Source organism: Otolemur garnettii, unplaced genomic scaffold (assembly GCF_000181295.1).
Source record: "Otolemur garnettii isolate 467f Iridium unplaced genomic scaffold, OtoGar3 scaffold00180, whole genome shotgun sequence".
NCBI classification, from domain to species: domain Eukaryota; kingdom Metazoa; phylum Chordata; class Mammalia; order Primates; family Galagidae; genus Otolemur; species Otolemur garnettii.
This window is the reverse complement of record NW_003852575.1, coordinates 2,742,155-2,761,641: the sequence shown is the minus strand read 5'-3', so window position 1 is coordinate 2,761,641 and position 19,487 is coordinate 2,742,155. Positions and strand designations below refer to the sequence as shown.

At 50.2% G+C, this 19,487-nt stretch overlaps 1 protein-coding gene across 1 annotated transcript in view; it reads left to right on the top strand.

Moving 5' to 3' along the window:
• SIM2 (single-minded family bHLH transcription factor 2) overlaps positions 1-19,487 on the top strand; it is a 47,238-nt gene that overhangs the window by 27,509 nt on the left and 242 nt on the right. Inside the window, exons 7-11 of the mRNA XM_012811944.2 lie at positions 3,344-3,450; positions 14,614-14,761; positions 16,080-16,248; positions 16,816-17,224; positions 19,305-19,487. The exon at positions 19,305-19,487 is cut by the window's right edge and continues 242 nt beyond it. Of these exons, the coding sequence (XP_012667398.2) occupies positions 3,344-3,450; positions 14,614-14,761; positions 16,080-16,248; positions 16,816-17,224; positions 19,305-19,487 (1,016 nt within the window). The remainder of the gene's footprint in view (positions 1-3,343; positions 3,451-14,613; positions 14,762-16,079; positions 16,249-16,815; positions 17,225-19,304) is intronic.

Here is a 19,487-nt window from a genome sequence, read left to right as displayed (position 1 = left end):
ACAACGCCCAGCTATTTTTTGGTTGCAGCCGTCATTGTTGTTTGGCGGGCCCGGGCTGGATTCGAACCCGCCAGCTCAGGTATATGTGGCTGGCACCTTAGCCACTTGAGCCACAGGCGCCGAGCCTGTTTTGTTTTTCATATATCCTAAAGCCAAGATTCACCAATGTTTTTTCTTTTTCTTTATTGTGGTAAAATATATACCACATAAAGTCAATCATTTCAACCATTTATAGCAGCTTTATTGAGAAAGAACACCAGGTTAGAGGCATGAGGTGAAGACACGGGTTGGTTTAACTCAGTAGTGACACACCTGAGAACCACTTGGAGGCTGAGAAAGAACAAGAGTGGGCATTACTGGGTCACCTTCAACTTCCTAAAAACACCAAAAGTAGATAGAACGCCTGCCCCCATGGGTACGGCCAATGCCCACAAACACCATTCTCCCTGCCAGATGAAGGGTGGGACCTGCAGGGCCAGGGACAGGAGGTGTCTTTCCTGTCTTGGGAGCCACCACTGAGAGGAGGCTGGAAGATCAGCTGCCCAAGGTCATGATCAAAGACACCTGGGAGGATCCAACTGGTTTCTCGCTTGTTTTATCCCCTTAGTTTTTCTCTGATAATTCCAGGAAAACCCCTGAGACCCAATAAATTCTCTAGCAGAGGAAAGAAGGGGGTCTCCCCCAGCCAAGATTCTGGTCTTTTCAAGGCATTCAATCCGCACAGCTGTGAAATGCAGCAGAGAGCAGGGGAGGGGCCCTGGCAGCCAGGCTGCCTGGAGGGGCTCCTGAGCCTCTGGGTATGGGGGCTGCACCCTGGAAGGGAGTAGAAAAGAAGGGTGGTAATCCTGAAGGAGACATCCTCCTATCTCCCAAGAACCTTGCGGTTGTTCCTGCTAAGTATCAGGAAGCTTCTAGAAAGCCTTGAGGCCTCTTCTGAACTCCAGGCATGAGGGAGAGGTTTAACAGAGTCAGAGAGTGCCTTGAGAATCCTTCCCAGTCACTAGGGTCTGGCAGGCTGTCCCAGCTCAGATGGGATGGTCTTCCTTCAGCCACAAGCCCGGAGCCTGGGCTGGCACAGCTCTGGAAGGACAGCAAAGTGGTGGACAGGGCAGAGATGTCGCTGTTGTGTCCAAACCCCAGGAGCCAGGGAGGGCTTGGCCTGAGGCCAGCAGCCCCAAGTCACAGGCACAAGGGCGGTGGGTCTGTTGGCAGCACATGTGGCACGGTCCCAGACACAACTGAACTCAGCATAACCTGAAATTTGGTTCATAGGGGTTTTGTGGCATTTCACTTTGAAACTGTAGCTGATGCTTTTGCTAAGGATGGGTGAACACAGCCGTATTTGGGGTTTTGGCGAATCCCTCTGACAGGTCTTCAGACACTAGAGGTTTGGGGAAAAAATGAGAGGGCAAACTGCCAAACCCTTCAATTTTCCTTTAATTTTTAAAGCCGGCACATACTTTGATGAGAAACTTAATATGTGTGTTTCTGATTCATTTACACGTCGGGGCCGTAGTTCTGTAGCTTTGCATCTAAAGGTCTGGGAAGCCTCTTTCATTCCCACAACATCGAGATGCCTGTTTTTCTTTTTTGGGGGAAGCCAGACGGCTCAATTTTCCTGCCACACAGAGTTAGACTCTGATGGGGCTTGAAGTTCTAGGTGGCCCTTAGATAAGTCCCTTGAGCCCTGAATGGCTCAGAACTGTGCGGCGTCCGCTTCCCTCCCTGAAGGAACGCCATGCAAACGTGCACACCAGTGAGTGATTCCAGAGAAACATGAGGCTCTCAGAGATTTACGACCCAAAGCCCAAGCAGAACTCAACAGAAAGGGGAGCGGGTTAAAGAATGAAAGTGAGGTCGAGTTTCCCGGTTTAATTTACAGCTAACAGTCCCCATCCTTGGCAAGCAGGGCCCCCAGCCCTGGCCTTCTGCGAGTCCCCCACCTCACAGACCCCAGGACTGACTTTGCACCATGTGTGCCCCCTTGGGAATCCATTCTTGTCCCTCTCTTTCATCTGTTCTTGAATATCTGTCGCCAAGATGTTTAGGACCACCTCCTCCCAGGGCCCGATTCCCAGCTCGGTTGCCCAGCGCCTGGGAAACCATACTGTTGCCACATGCAATTTGCACCTACGGATGGAGCAATCCCAACACAAGTGACGGTGTGGTCTGGGATGCTGAGAGCCACTTTGCTTCAAAGACCTGAAGTGGAAAATTAATATGTCTGGGCTTGATGAGAACACAGGGGGCTGTGTCATATAAGCACTGGGAAAATGCTTCCAGTTCTCTAGAGAGTGTGAGGCTTTCCTCCTAGTCACAATATCTCAGGTTGTTAAGACTGTGTTGTGTGTGTGTGTGTGGGGGGGTCAGAAACAAACCTTGATATGAGGTTTAAATACCTTCAGTAATTCCATAATTCCTACTAGCACGGATGAGTCAACCACAGCATCATGAGGGCACCTGTGCTTGCGACTGGTGTCCAGTGTGGAAAGGTCATTTAAATGCTCACACATGCAGTGGCCCAGTACAAACAAGGATCCATCAGCAGAGGAGTGGACAGGCCAAATGTGCACTTACGTAAATTAGAATATTATTCAGCCCCAAGAAGTACTGACATGTGCTACCACACGGGAAGACCTCAAAAACATCACGCTAATTGCAAGAAGCCGGACACTAAAGGCCTCATACTGTAGCCTTCCCCTTACGTGAAATATGTAGAAGGCAAAAATCCATACAGACAGAAACAGAATAGAGGTGACCAGGGGCCGGGGGGGTGGGGAGTCAGTGTTCAAGAGGGACAGAGTTTCTGTATGGGGTGATGGAAAAATCTCAGAAAATCTCTGGAAAGGGGCAGTGGTGACGGTTATACAACCACATGAGTGTACTTAGTGCCACTTAATTATACACCTTAAGTGGTTATGATGGTAAATTTCATATTATGTATGGTTTATCACAGTTTAAAAAAAGGTTCACACAGGATCACACCCTCCGTCCCCCAGACAGTGGCCTCACTCTCACCACAGCAGCTTCCCCCAGTAGCAGTATCAGGGTTCACTTGAAATATTCTCAGATAAGCTTCATCTTGAAAAAGGTTGCAGTTTTCAGCCATCCCAAACATTCTCTTAGCCAGTAGTTTCAGAAGAACTTTCCCACCCATGAATAGTGCTGCATCCCGCGCTGGGCTAGAGTTCAAAGATTTTCTTCTTGTAAAAAAGATCATTCTCAGTTTCCAAAACCAACATTTCCCCCCGAGCCTTTTAGCACTTGATTAGTTGGTAAAACCAATATTAGTTTAAATGAAAGGCAATCTGCAGAGCCTCACCGAGCTGCCGTCCTCCCCCAGGGTGACCGAGCTGACGGGGTACGAGCCACAGGACCTGATTGAGAAGACCTTGTACCACCATGTGCACGGCTGTGACGTGTTTCACCTCCGCTACGCACACCACCTCCGTGAGTAGCACTCCCCTGGGCCGTGGGAGGCAGCTCGTCCGGGGGAGGCACAAAGGATGGGCACATTGCCCCTTTAGTTTGGTGTGGTGACCATTCCCGGTGTGCACGTGAACTTAAACCTCAAGTGTGACTTCACCAGCCCTAGATGAAGTTCAGCTGCCTGTGGTCAGCTCTCAAGCATCCACACACACCCTTTTAGGGAAACTCTGGCAGGTGCGGGATGGTTCAGCAGTCGCCTGGATTCTAGATTGTGGATTTGGAAACTAAACTTTGCTGTGGCGTCTGGACACCAGTTGCAGATAACAGTGACAGTAGAAAAACGGACACTTAATGGAGTCCTTGCTACTGTCAGGCACTGGTTCAAGTGATTACATCAATGACCAGCCCATTAAGGGAGATTCTCATGGTCGATCCTCATTTTACCGTTGAGGATGCTGAGGTCCAGAGAGGGTAAGCCACTTGCCCACAGTCGCACAGCAGGGAGAGGTGTGGCAGAGTTGGGGGCTGAGCCGGGGCTCTGACTGCTGTAACCACATGTCCAGGGAGGCTCGGGGAGGCCACCATTCCATAGAGAGAGAAGTCAGCTTACAAGAGGGGACACATACTGATTTGATTCAGCAACGGAGGCAGTTTGGGAACATGAATTTCAGTGATGTGCTCTAGTCACTGAGGCATTTTAAAAAGTGACACTTTCCTTTTAGAATCTAAGGCAGAGAATAACTTGGATGGATGCCAATGGCCAGTGTAGGGGTACTTTTTAATGGGGTGCACATGGAGGAGCCAGGTCATCTGCAGTGTGGCCCCGATGGCTTGTCCTCTGTTCTAGCTTTGTTTCGCATTAGCTGAGAGATGCTGGAGGCCAGTTCCTGGCGCTGAGTGGAAGGTGGACGGTAGGTGGACAGGCTGCTCCACCAGCTGCTGTGTTGCACACAGTGCGGTCACTGTGGACTGGGAACTGCGAGCATGACAGTTACTAGGGCGTTGCTGTTGCCCTTCTGGCACCCAGGACTTTGGGCCGAGCAGACATGGATGGCTTCTTCCTTGCCCTCTGGTGCATGTGAAGACTTGGAAGTCTGAACAAACAACACTTTCATTTCTTTTTTTAAAAATGACCAAATTATGGTCTCATATAAACATCCCTGTCATTCTTGAGACCAAGCCTGGCACAGAAGCACCTGTGTAGTGTTCAGATGTCACTGATATGGGAGCTGGAGGTTTCCTATAAACCTGGTAGGATGTTCGATTCTGGGATCAGATATTTGGGAGACTTGAGTGAGCAGCTGTGAGGGGGGCAGAGGGAAGTGTGGGCTCTGACACAGCAGGAGCAGCTGGGAGGCGGAGGAGGCATTCGCTTTCAGAACAGTCTAGACAGAAGGAAGGACAGTCAGACTCCAGAGCAAAGGAGAGGCCCAGACTGCCACACGCTCCCCTTCCGCTGTTGGGGCACAGAGGCAGACCCCAGCTCTGGGGGTCCTGGAGCCCCTTTCGTGGAGGCAGGGGAATGTGGGGGGCTTCTAGTCCACTGAGGGAGCTTAAAGCAAAACCCCAAGTGACAAGGAGGAAATTGCTGTTCTTCAAAGTGAGGCTGAAAGGCAGGACATTAGGCCTCTAAGCAGAGAGAAAGAAAACTTATGGAATTTGTTCTCGATACTGTTTCTTGTACCTCACACTATAATGGAGGAAGCAGGGATTTTTATGCAATTTTTTTTAGAAGGAGTAGAATTTGTGTTTTAGAAAGGTTGTGAAGGTCATGGTGATGCTGGTTGGGTGACCCACTGCCCCTGATGTGGATGGATCCTTTGCATTTATTGATTCTGACCTGGGACAGGCAGTTTGGGGAGCTGCGTGGCTCTCGTGTCCATTTCCCAGGAGAGCAAGGTGAGTCTCAGAGGCCACCTGCGCAGGGCAGCAGCTGAAGTGGGGCAGGACAGAGTCCAGCCTGTGTAGCTGTCAGGACTTCAGCAGGCTCCAGCACAGAGTGGGTCTCAGGGTTGGAGATCTGGGATGGTCATGTTGGTCAGGAGCCCCCATCTTCCTGCTCTCACCTGGTGTGTTCCTAAGGCCTCCTGCAGTTATGTGATAAGTGCCCTTGATCTCACTGGGAATTCTTAAGGTCTGAATGTTGCAGTTGACCTAGACCTAGGGAACCTGAAGGAGAAACTCACACAGGCTCCCAAGAGTCACACAGGAAAGGCGGGAGTGTTTGGAAATTAGATGGAGCACAGATTTCTTTTCCAAATAGGCTGGAATTTGGTAAATCAAAGAAAACAGAAAATAGGCTCAGCACCTATAGCTCAACCGGCCTAGGCGCCAGCCACATACACCTAAGGTGGCGGGTTCGAATCCCCAGCCCAGACCCACCAAACAACAATGACGGTTGCAACCAACAAAATAGCCGGGCGTTGTGGCAGGCGCCTGTGGTCCCAGCTACTTGGGAGGCGGAGGCAGGAGACTCGCTTGAGCCCAGGAGTTGGAGGTTGCTGTGAGCTGTAATGCCACAGCACTCTGCCCAGGGAGACAGCTTGAGGCTCTGTCTCAAAAAAAAAAACAAAAAAAAAAAAACAGAAAATAGCAAGATTGGCAGCGATTGCTACTGTCCTGTGACTCTGCCCTTCACTGTGGCAGACAACCTACCACAGGGACAAGAGGGACAGAGTGCACTCCAGCCAGGACAGGGGTGGGGTATGGCCTTGGGGTGCACCATGAGCCCCTGCGTCTGCCAGTCTTCCCTATCACAGCAGTGAGAGAGAGTGGCAGCCAGGACAGGCTCCGGTGATGGTGGCTCCTTAGCTGGGGCTCCTTCCCAAGCCCAGGGGAGGAATTGGTCTTCTGGAACTCACGTCTTGGTTCTGGCATTGGACCCACTGCTGGACCGGACCTTGGCCTCCCTCAGAAAATTAAGCTGGAAAGTCACAACCCCTCTAAAGCCAGAACTGTCCAAGGGACGACAGTCACCACCAGAGCAGGGTGTTTGTGGTGTGGAAGCTCCACTGGGCAGTAGTGGAGGGAGGCCTCACCCTCCTTCCAGGCACAGAACCAGGCCACAGCGGCCAGCTCCAGGCTTCCTGTTCCTGACTCTCCATCCTCAGGCCTGGTGGCACCTGTTTGATTTCCTTAGACTCTGGAAGTTGCCCTGAGCCTAGAGGTGAAGCGCAGTGGTTTATCTGACTAAACACAGGGAAAGGAGTGAGGAGGGAGTGGGGGAAGGGAAGGAGCTGTCCCTGGCCCCTGCCGTGGGTGGCCAGGCTCAATGCCCTGGGGATGCCAGAGCTGGCAGGGCCAGAGGGGAGAGTGAGCTGAGGTGTAACTGTCAGCCCCTGGTGGGGGCTGCTCTCAGGGGCATTAATTCCCCGGCCTACCCCCACCTGGCTGGAGCAGGCCGTGCCAAAGGAAGATCTCAGGAGGGAGGGCAAGGGCGGGGGCTGCAGGGGCCTCGGCCTGCCCCTGCCCCAGCCTCCAGCTGGGCTGTGTGGACACAGGTCGCTGTTCTAACACTCCACAGGTTTCCCTCACTTCCCAGCTGACTTTCCCTGGTCACATGGGTCACATGTCACGCTGGGGCCCTGTTGGCCGACAGTGGTGCCCTCACACCTAAGCCCATGCCCAGCTCACGTGCTGCAGCTCTGCCCCCAATCCCGGTGCTCCTGGTGCTGGCAGCTGCCACCTCTCTCCCCTGGGGAGTGTGTCTGGCTGCCACTCGACCCCGCAGAGCCCCTCCCAAGAAACCTCAGTCTTGTTTCTGGGTGATGCTTTTGTCTCTCAGTGCTCAGACCTTTGGGGGACTGTATTCATGTCCGGTGGCCACCATGACAAAGTGCCAGAGATGGAGCAGCTTAAACAGCAGAAGTTTATTTCCTGAAGTTAGGCTGGGAGTCTGAGATCAAGGTGTCTGTAGGGCGAGTTTGGGCACAGGGCCATCCCTCTGTGTGTGTCTGTGTCCTGACCTTCTCAGGACACCAGTCGTGTTCTGTCAGGGCCACCCATATGACCTCAAGTTACCTCAGCTACCTCTCTTTTTTTTTTTTTGCAGTTTTTGGCCAGGGCTGGGTTTGAACCCGCCACCTCCGGCATATGGGGCTGGCACCCTACTCCTTTGAGCCACAGGCGCCGCCCCCTCAGCTACCTCTTTAAAGACCTTGCCTCCAAATATAGACATGTGCTGAGGGACAGGATGGGGGCTTGGAACACCAACATATGAATTTGGGAGGACACAGGGATAAGACTATGACAGGGATGGTCTTTACTATCTCTATGTCCTCACCAATGTCGTGGGCACAGGCCGTTTCCTATATTTTAGCTGGACAGGCCAGTTTGGGGGAGGACAGTGGGGACAGGGAGAAGGTGGATGTGTCCCTGTGAAGTGTGGCTGTTTAGTCCTGTCACATAGTGCTTTGTGGCCCAGGGTCCGGCCTGCGGAGAGGGTGGTACAGTCTGGGCTTCTTATTCCAGCCTCTGGCCCTCTCAGGCTCCACCCAGATCCCCACTGTGGCTACTGCTGACCTGGGACTCAAGTCCTTCAGTCCGACCAGCTATAGCTGGCCTGGTGGCTGAGCCAGGGATGCAGGGGCACAGGCAGCCTGTCTGCCTTTCCATCTGCCACAGCTGAACGCAGACTCCTTACAGGGAGATGTATAGACCTGTCATCTTTGCTTTTGGTCACTGAGTGCAGGGACCCAGGACCAGAGGCAGGTCACTGTCCAGTTTTCTAGGACCACACTTTCCCCATGCCAGTGTCCAAGAGCCAGAACTTACTGAAGGCAGGGTCATGGGCTCCCCCTGACTGGAGGCAAGGAGGCCGTGGTTCTGGAGGTGTGGAGTCGGCAGGATGGTTTTCACACATTATTTACAATGTTATCTTAACTGCAGTATGGAGTCCACAGGGGTTGGAAGAAAAAGAATTCAAAGGCTTCCAGAAAGTCAGGCTTCATGGCAAAGAAGGGCCCAGCAGCACCGTCTGTGGGTGAAGAGCTCTTTGGCTTGGAGAGGGTAATATGCGGGCCTCTGGCTGGGTGCGTCAGGGTGTCACCAGGACAGCTCCCCAAATCACACTTGTGCCAGGTCTTTCCCCAGAACCTTCTGTAAAGGAGAGTGACAAGGGGTCCTTAAGAGAACTGCTTGGACCACTCCACAGAGGGGATCAGGGACAGCAGACCTGACGATTTGTGTCAAGGGACAGTGGGCTGTCCATGTTTTGGGAGAGCCACATGGCTATTCTTCCAAGGTAGCTGAGAATGTCACGTAGCTCTGTAGGTAGGCTCCTAACCAGGGTGGACCAAGCTGGAACCACAAAGAGAATGAACATCGGCCATGTGCAACTATTAAAATACTTCAATGTCACAGAAAAGCCATGAGACCAGAATATGTGGTTTATACATTTCAAGCAATAACCATTATAACCAAACTATAGGACTGTAAAAGTAGCTCATGTAAACCTGAGGAGAGCACACTGTAAATTACATATAATAGCCACACAACTGCTTATGAACCAGGCACATAACATGAAGGCAGGAATGGGCAGGTGTAGGCAATAGGGAATGCTGGGGCCTGTGGCTAACTGGAGAACACATGATCCACCCAAAGGCATCCTGAGTAACAATGACACTGTGCCATCAACAAGCACACCTGTGGGCATGACATCTGTGGGCACACATGGTATAGGGATGCCAGTTTGTGACTACTCCATAGCACAGCTATGGAAATAGGGGACAAAGCTTGGAAATAGGAAACAAACTTCAAAGAGTCTCCAGCCCATTGTGCAGGGTTTTGACTGACACTTCAGGTGATGCTTGATTCTGGACTGGAAATGGATGGTGAAGTTTAATTCATACCCCTTTTGAGTACCCTGTCCTCTGAGTGGAGTCTGGAGCTAGAATTTGTTTTGCCTCTCTGAGGAAGGTGTAGGGAAGCCTGTGCTTTAAGGAGGAACCATGAGCAGTGAAACAGTAAGTAACCTTGCACATTCCGACCCTGGAAGCAGCGTGTGACATAGAGGCACAGCTTTTCTGTTCTGCCCTGTGCCAAAGGGGACTTGCTAAGGCAACTAGCCCATCTTCCATGGTCTGCATCACTGTGGAGACATTCCACAACGTGGCCCTCATGGCACCTTCCCTAAGATGCCCTCTCTTCCCTAGGACTTTCCACCAAGGGCCCCTCCACCCAGCAGGTGTATTGTGGGGATTATGCTGGGAAAATGCAAGTGTGCTGGAGGCCCAGTCCTCCTGGCTTTGTTGCAATGAGGCTACTTTGCCTCAGGCCCCACCTGGTAGAAAAGACAAGAACTCTGAGGCACAGGGATTGCATTTACCCTATTTTTCCAGTTGATGGTGGATGCATTCCCTAGGGCTGCCATAAAAAAAATGATACAAACTGGGTGGCTTAGAACAATAGACATCTATTTTTTCACAGTCCTCATGGCCAGAAACCCTAGATCAAGGCTGTGCTCCCTCCACAGCCACTAAGGGAGGAGTCTTCTCGTCCCCTCCCGCTCTGGTGCCCTCGGTGCATCCCTCCAGTCTGCCTTTATCTTCACTTGGCCTTTTCCTCTGTGTTTGTGCCTTCTCTGCCTTTTATAAGGACATTTGTCAGTGGATGTAGGGCCCATCTGGGTAAAGGATGATTTCATCTTGGGGCCCTTAACTTGATTAGTCTGCAAAAGTTCTTTTTCCAAATAGGATGTTGCAAGGGTGAGGATATGAGATGTAACTTTTGGGAAGATGCTATTCAACACACGACAGGCAATCTTTGTGTCCTTTTCAGCCCTTAATACCCCAAAACTAAATAGTTTTGCTTTAAGCCAAAGTTCACTTTTCACCCAGGGGGTGATTCCCAGGCATGACCTTGCCTATGGGAGAAATTCTGGAGGAACCAGGAAGGCCACTTAGTTTTCTGGAGAGTATATCTATGGAATTGGAATTTCCCACCCAAGTGGCCTTGGAAAACCAGAACTGCTGGCTCTCATCTACACATGGATCACCTCATTTTCAGAACCATCCCAGACCACTACGCTGGAGGTGCATGGCTAGAGGTACACGGGGCAGCACTCTGCCCTCAGGAGCTTATGACTTAAGGGATATCTCTTCCCTGACCCTGTCCCTCACCACCACAAGAGCCTTAATTTATTGTTCTCTAGCTTGGGATCATTTTAGGCAGCTAATTTTTTTTTTTTTTAAGAGACAGAGTCTCACTTTGTTGCCCTTGATAGAGTGCCATGGTGTCACAGCTCACAGCAACCTCCAGTTCTTGGGCTTAGGCGATTCTCTTGCCTTCACCTCCTGAGTAGCTGGGACTACTGGCGCCCACCACAACACTCAGCTATTTTTTGCTGCAGTTTGGCTGGGGCCAGGTTTGAACCCGCCACCTGCAGTATATGGGGCTAGCGCCCTACTCACTGAGCCACAGGCGCCCCTCCTCTAGGCAGCTAATTAAGGATGCCAGACTTGAAGGTGAACTGGGGCAAACAAAAGAATGTTGTGACGAGTGTCTAGGATTTCAACTCGGATTGATAGGTCACCTTCTGTGTGCCTTATGGTCACCTATCATGGAGAAGAGAACCAAAAAAGAAAAAACTATATGCTTATGTTTGTTTTGCCTCTGTACCTAATCCTTATCCTGGCAGAGCTGGGGAGGGGCAGAGATAATAAAACCTCAGCAATTTCTGCAATTTGATTCTTTTTTTTTTCTTTTGAGACAGAGTCTCAGCTGTCGCCCTGGGTACAGTGTTGTGGTGTCACAACTCATAGCAACCTTTAACTCTTGGACTTATGCGATTCTCTCGCCTTAGCCTCCCAAGTAGCAGGGACTGCAGGCGCCCACCACGACACCCGGCTATTTTTTTGTTGCAGCTGTCATTGTTGTTTAGCAGGCCCAGGCCAGGCTCAAACCCACCAGCCTCAGTGTATGTGGCTGGCGCCCTACTCACTAAGCTATGGGTGCCAAGCCTGTAATTTGACTCTTAATATAAAGTATCTGGGATAAACTGGCTTCATCTTATTCAGCTTAAGATGAGGAAGTTGCAAAAGTAAAAGAGAAACTACAAAGTACAGGATAGGAAAAATGAAAAATATATAGTCATATTCCTTGGGGCTTTGCAAACACTGCTGGGAGTTAGATTGAAAAATTGTAGAGGGGTGGAGCCTGTGGCTCAAAGGAGTAAGGCGCCGTCCCCATAGCCAGAGGTGCTGGGTTCAAACCCAGCCCTGGCCAAAAACTGCAAAAAAAAAGAAAAAGAAAAATTGTAGAGATTAATGAGCATTTCTGTTGAAAAAAGTGTGACATCTTGGGAAATCTATAGATGGGACCTCTCAGATTGAGCACTTGCTTCTCCTGGTTATTTTAGGGCCACAAACAAATTGGCAGTCTTTGTTAAAAGGTAAGCCCACCCCCACCCCCATATATAGCTAAAGAGAACCTTTTGGAGGTTACTGCTGAGTCCTCCTAGTTGTTAGTCTGAGAACACCTGGGCTATAGTCCTAGCTGTGTCCTCAAGTTTCTTGGTCCTGTTTCCTAGCAATGCCCATCTCCCATGGTGCTAAGAGTAGGATGAGGCCAGGCTGTTGATCAGGGCAAACCCCCGGAGGAGACCATTACAAGGCTTGCGTCCTTTCTGCTGCCTTTATCTACACTCCTCAGCAGGGGTCTGGTTCCTGCCAAATGCGTCTGTGGAGATGCAAATGTTCAGGCTGGTCTCTGCCCTGTCCAGGAGAGGCCTGCCTACCCCATCTGGGAGGGGCTTCATCTGCAAGGGGAGTGTGGGGCCTATTATTGTATTGCCACTTCCCAACCCCCACCCAAACTGCTTTCCCATGTAAAAAAAAAGATGAATGATTTTACATTCTGATTATAAAACTCAAAACTTCTTGTTAAACATTTAGAAAATCGAGACAAGCTAAACAGAAAGAAATGAAAATCACCTGTCATTTTCAGTTAATGAGAGTTAATATGGATTGAGCCCTTTCTCTGTGTTGGTCACTGTTCTAAACCTCCACACAGATCAGCTAATCTTCCCAACAACCATGATGTCAACTATGATTATCCTCTTTATAAATGAGCATAACTGGGGGGCGGAGGGAGGAAGCTTGTCCAAGATCACAGCTGGTGGGGGGTGTGTGCATGTGTATGCACGTTCCCACTTTTTCATCATTAGGGTTATACTCTGTGCATTTCTGAATCTTGTCTTTTCTTCATTTAATATCACATCATACATATTTCCCCAAATTATACAAATTCTTATTAATCATTTTTTATGCCTGCATAGTAAACCATAATTTATCTACTCTTTTCTCTATTGTTGAACTGTTAAATCTCTTCCCTATTCCTTTTTCCTGAATTTTTTAGTAAGTCTGCAATGACTCTCTCATATAAATTTCTATGTTGCTTGTAAGTTCCAAGGGATCAGTTCCTAGAAGTAAAATCAGTGTGTCAACGGGCATGAACTATCAGATAGCTTTCCAGAAGGATCATCCTGATTCTCCTTCCATGACACCTGAAAATGCCTCCCCATAGATTAACTGGTGCCACCTGTTGTCATTGCACTTTTATAAGATAAAATTCATGTAAAATTCATCTTTTAACTGTTTTCAATGGCTTTTAGTATATTCACAATTTTGTGCAACCATTAACTTTATCTCATAATTCCAGAACATTTTCGTCATCCCCAAAAGGAGCCTATCATTTTCAATTCCCTTATTCTTCAGGTCCTACAACCCCTAATCAACCCCTAAAGCAGTTTCTCTCTGTGGATTTGCCTATTCTGTACATTTCGTATCAACTGAATCATAATATTTGCTTCTCTTTTAACGTCTGTTGATTTGATGGACAGTATCTACAAACAAGTGAGATGAACCAATGTTCATTATATTGCTTCTTTATTGAATTATTTGCTTATGTTCTTTGCCTATATCACTTTTGGGTGCTCTTTGTGCTATTATTGATCTGTATGAACTCTTTACATATTAAGGCTGATAACTCCTTGACTATCATTATTGTAGCAGTTTTTTTTCTGCACTCAAAATATTTTGATATAGATGATAAAGAACCATCAGTGAAGTAAAAAGAATCCACAAAAGGCAAGGCAGAGCCCAGGGAGTGTTTGGGCAGAGACTGGATGTGGGATGGCTTTGCTTGGTGGTATAATATGACGACTGAAATTTTGTTTGATATGAGCCTTCAGAAACTGCCTTCAGTGCCAGCTAATACAGTCATAGACTTGGCTCCTTGGGCTATCTCCCCAAATCTCTGCTCAGGCAGCGGTTAGGGGCAGGGCCCAGCCCTGCCTTGGGAAGCAGGTGTGCCCTGGGCACCCAGAGGTATCTTTCTAGACTTGTGCTGGCCTCTCCTTCCCTGGAAAAGGTTAAATTGGCTTTCTCTTCTCCATTGCCTACCCTCAGGTTCTGGCACTTGCTTCCCCCACCAGGCCTCCCACACCTGCCTCCTGGAAGGCTGTGAGGTGGAACAGTGGTTTGTGGGCGCTGAGGCGTTTTGTGAGCTGCTCAGCAGCCTGGAGTTTGCGCCCATGCATAGCAGATGGGCCCACAGGCCCAGTTTTTAGGAATTGTGTAGCCAAGCAGAGGCCTTTCCTACATGAACAACGTAGAAAATTAACAGGCCCCAGGAAAACTGGGGTTCCTGAGAAGAAAATATAAATGGCAATAGAGTAACCAACCATTTTACTGTGAATGCACAAATGTTCCAGTGCACAGCAGATGCCAGCAACAGCCTGACACTTAGCTAAATGTCCTTAACTTACTGCTTTGTTTAAATAACATCACCTCCCGCTGACTCTGCCCATGAAGGGTTTGGTGATTAAACCATAATTGTGGCACTTTGGAAACTAAAAGGCAGATCCAATTTTATCACTCTGCCAGGTCCAGAGTTTGGGGACCATTTTCCCTAGTGAAAGCAATGGCTGCTAAATTAGAGCTCTGAATGGAGAGGACGCCTTGAAGTTGTGTGCTTGTGTGTGTGCACAGACATGCACACTTGAGCACCCACTCTCCTGCAGACAAAGCCCACCTCCCTCTGTCAGGTGCTCAGAGGTGTCCTTAGCCCCAGGAAGGCTCAGACAAGTGTTGAAGGTCACTATGGGGACAGGGTCACTGTGGGGGCAATGTCCCCAGAGGAGGGGCGTGGAAGTATGCAAGGACTGATGTCACCTTGTGCTTGCAGTGCTGGTGAAGGGCCAGGTCACCACCAAGTACTACCGGCTGCTGTCCCGGCGGGGCGGCTGGGTGTGGGTGCAGAGCTACGCCACCGTGGTGCACAACAGCCGCTCGTCCCGGCCCCACTGCATCGTGAGTGTCAATTATGTTCTCACGTAAGTCACACGTATTTGTTTCTCTCCTTGCTCTCTCTTCCTTCCCTGTCTGCATCAGATCACTCTGATAAACACCATCTCTCTCTCTTTCTCAAACTGTTCATTTGTCTCTTGTTTTGTTCTTTCTTGAAAAATCTGGTCCAAACCACTGGGAACATGCAAACGATTTCTATGCTCAGTGGTGAGGGCCAAGCACTAGGCAGCGGTGGGAACAAGGAGCAGGAAGCCCTCGCCAGTTGCAGCTTAGGGCCCATCACAGAGCCGGGTGGGGGGCCAGGGTGGGAGGGAGTGCCCCCATCTTGAATAGGATGCACATTCCATATCGTGAGTACAGGCTATCCTTGCCACAGACATTTGGGTCATCTCGGATGCTCCTGGCATGTAAGACAGTGGAAACCTCCCATTCTTCCCGTCTTCCTATAGAGCCTATTGGAAGTGATGTGAATATCTGGCCCCTTATGAGCCTTAGAAGGTCAAGTTCAGTTGCAATTACTTTTTAGGCCCTTAGAAACAATAGGACATAAATCTACCTGGAACTGTATATTGTCTCTGCCCACTGTGACTACTGTATAAATTTCCTTGCACCCAGCTCTGGCCGTACACTGGAGCTTGGAAGCTCCCCTAGCCCCACCCTGGAAGAGGATCCTCATTCACCTTCTAAACGCAGTGAAGATTTGGGCTCTAGGATCTTTCACAGAATGGCAGGCAGGTTCACTTTAGCAGTTAAGTGACTTTGGCAAAACTGTGAGAGAAGAAACCTTTTAGCCTCTTAATTATTCTTCCTGAGCAGATATGTGTGGGCTTGTACTCCTTCCATGAACATGACCATGCTGAGTTGGCTCTTTAAGGTCGAGATGGGCCCCTTATGTGAAAGTGGACAAAGCCAAGGCCAGGCTCCAGGGCAAGCAAGGGCTCCCTTCTCTTGCCTTCTAGGGTGCCACAGGCACGTTGGTTGAGGGTAGACTTGATTAGGGTATTTCTGCCCTTTACCTTTTTGCCTTGATGGCCTTCCTACTGGCCCCAGTGTCCCAGGAAATGTGTTTGGGGCTTTATGGGATTGGAGAGGTCTGTATTGACCTCCCTCTACCCTGCCAAGTGACACTAACCTGCCTGGCATTTCCTGGGTGCACTAAGCTAGGGGCCACAGGTGGCTTCTGTAACAAGGGTGAGCTGGCCGCCTCTCACATCCCATACACACCCACCTCAGTGAAATGATGCACTGGGGTACTATGAATGAATGTGCCTGGGGATGGTGCCAGGGAAGCCACTCTAAACCCACTGCTCACCGGACATGACTTGTCCCACTCTTGCTTTCCAGGGAGATTGAATACAAGGAACTTCATTTGTCCCTGGACCAGGTGTCCACTTGCAAGTCCCAGGATTCCTGGAGGACCGCCTTGTCTACCTCACAAGAAACCAGGAAATTAGCTAAACCCAAAAATACAAAGATGAAGACAAAGCTGAGAACAAACCCTTACCCCCAACAGGTAGCACTGTGCAGGATGCATCCATTCCGGGGGTCGGGATAGCTGGCCACTTCACCAGTAATGAACCTCTGATCCCACGGCAGGGATCTCCCTGTGTTGGGAAGCAGGGCCCCTCGGGGGTGTCTTACTGCATGCTAGTGACACAGCCTGGGGGGCTGCTGTCCAAGGGGCCAAGTCAAGTCTAGGAAGAGAAGGCTGAATGAGGAAGGGCAGCAGCCTGTCAGAAGGCACAGAAGTGTGGGCTAGGACACCCGTCCAGCGTCCGACATGCTTCCATTCCTTTTTAAAAGTAAAAACTTCTCTCTTCCTCTTTCTTCTTTTTTGTCTTTTAAAGTAATTTGTGAACCCTTAGAAATGGCAACTGTCCATAGTATCAGCCTGGGGTGGGGACCTCCTTCCACACAGGCAGTAGGTGACTGAGGTGCTCCTTGACATGTACCTGTCCCCAGTGAGACCTCGAAGTGGTGATGGGGCAGAGGCAGGGCCAGCCCTGGGATCTCAGGGGTTTGGAAAGTGGCTTCCCGCTGGCCCCTTGCATTCCCTTCATCTACCTTCTTTGCCACACAGCAATACAGCTCCTTCCAAATGGACAAACTGGAATGCAGCCAGCTCGGAAACTGGAGAGCCAGTTCCCCCGCCAACGCTGGGGCGCCCCCAGAACAGCAGCTGCATTCAGAGGGCAGCGAGCTCCTGTACACACCGTCCTATGGCCTGCCCTTCTCCTACCATTACGGACACTTCCCTCTGGACTCTCACGTCTTCAGCAGCAAAAAGCCAATGTTGCCGGCCAAGTTTGGGCAGCCCCAAGGATCCCCTTGTGAGGTGGCACGCTTTTTCCTGAGCACACTGCCAGCCAGTGGAGAATGCCAGTGGCATTATGCCAACCCCCTAGTGCCTAGCAGCCCATCTCCAGCTAAAAACTTCCCGGAGCCACCAGCGAACACCGCGCGGCACAGCCTCATGCCAAACTACGAAGGTGGGTCCAGTTTGCACACAGGGAGGCAGGGAGGACTGGGAATAGGCAGGGGTGCAGCGATGACGGTGGCGGGTGGCAGATGGAAAAAGAATCCTCACCTTTTAGGCAAAGTTTTCCTTCTGCTTCAAAGTAGGGCTTGCTATGCTCTCCTGCTCTCGATGCAAGCGTGTCACAAGAGCAAGAAAGGACACACTGCATGCCTTGGGGACACTAGTGACAGTAGAAAGGGCAAAGGAAAACCAAGTGTTTAGTCTACATATAATTCCTGGCCTCATTCATTCCCAAAAGAAGACAGTGATTTTCAAAACCAGCTTCCTATGATTAGAGAATGCCAGGCAGTGTTGATTTTACAAGATGACTTTCTACTCCACCCTAAAGTAGATAGGACGGAGTCTGCCAGTTTTCTTCCTGTGCCAGTTTTCAAAGTGCAGAAAATGTGGCAATCCATGGGATTGGGGACAGAAATGTTACTTACCAACCCAGGATAAATACCACAAACCCTGCAGGCCTCAGTTTCATCCTCTGTAAAATGGGATCATAAGCAGTGTGATGTGTCTGCTCTGGGACATGGCACACAGGAGGGGCTCCCCAGCACATGCTAGTTAGCAATGACAGACAGGATCAGCCTTTTTGCCTTCCCCTTCTGGTGGCAAGCAAGTGGATGTCTTCTGTGGCGGTGCCACCGGCTGGCTGCCTAGGGCACAGTTTTGTTTGCTCAGTGAACCAACCCCAGGCAGAGGGTGGAAGGTGGGGACTGAGGGTCAGCTGTAGGAATGTGACATCAGGATGATATGCCCCCCAAAAGAACTGCACCAGCCCCTACTTAAAGAGGGGTTAAAAAGGAGAGCTCCTCCCAGAGCATCCCCCACCCCACCCGAGGTACACCTCTGCTTCCTGCTTTTGATGCAAATCCCGGGAATCACTTCCTCTGCTCTATAGTGTGAACCAACCTTAGATACATTTCTTCTCCAAATCTGAGAACAGGGATACAGATCATGGGAGACATCTAACCCTCTTAGCCATCACTAGGATGTATTTTTCTGAAGTAGCCAACTTAGAAAAGACTATACCAGTGGCCAGGGCTGTGCCTTTTGGGCTGGGCCTGTTCCCAGAGCCACTGATTGTTATATTTGAACCTCCAATACTCATCAATGCCTTGGGTCCCTCACAGAACCAATAAAGGGATTTTCCCAAACACTCAAGGAAAGAAAGACCAGGAAAGGGTTTTGATAACAGCTGAAATTATTATCCACTGAAGACTGGAATTTGAATTATTTTCTATGTATCTGGAAGTTGCCTTATAAGACGTTGCTTAATGTTTGACTTTTATTACTATTTCAAAAGCGAAAGAGGTTTATAACCACTTGTTTGTCATAACTTTCATAAAAAATAGTGCTAATATGAGGCAATTTGTGATCAATTTCCTAGTCTCTTTTGGTATGAAAGTCAAAGAATATCATAAGGTAAAAAAATAAACAACCCCCCATAACTCCAGGGAGCTACTTAATTTCAGGCATCTAGTTGAGCAGGGTGGTTCCACCCCCTCCACACTGAGGGGTAAACACATATTGGGGGCAGAGCCCAGCTCTCTAAAGCGAAGGCCCCTGGTGGCCTCTAGACCCCTGCAGCCCATCAGTAGCCACTAGCCCTGTGTGTCTGTTGAGCACCGAAAATGGCCAGTGCCACTAGATGTTGAAGTAAAAGCTTCATCTCAGACACAGCACCAAAAAATAATTTAAAAAATTACAAAAGCATTAAATCCCCCAGCAATTCTAAACATTGACTACACACTGAAATTATATTTCGGACATGTTGCATTACGTATATTATTTAACAGGAATTCCACTTGCTTTTCTTCACTCTAATGCGGCCGCTAGCACATTTCAAATGGCACCCTGCGACTGGACAGCGCAGGCCGGGACCCCGCTGGGCAAGGGCGATGGCTGTCGCAAGAGCGCGTGGGTGGCGCGGGCAGCCGAGGGGTGGTGGCCCTCCACCCCGCCCCGGGCGGTGTTGCTTTGGCCAGGTCCCTTCCGCCCCCAGGGCTAGGGTCCCTCTAACGTGTCGCCTGTCCCCGCAGCGCCCGCCGCCACCGCCGTGCGCAGGTTCGGCGAGGACACCGCGCCGCCGCCGCCGAGCTTCCCGAGCTGCGGCCACTACCGCGAGGAGCCCGCGCTGGGTCCTGTCAAGGCCGCCCGCCAGGCCGCCCGGGACGGGGCGCGGCTGGCGCTGGCCCGCGCGGCGCCAGAGTGCTGCGCTCCGG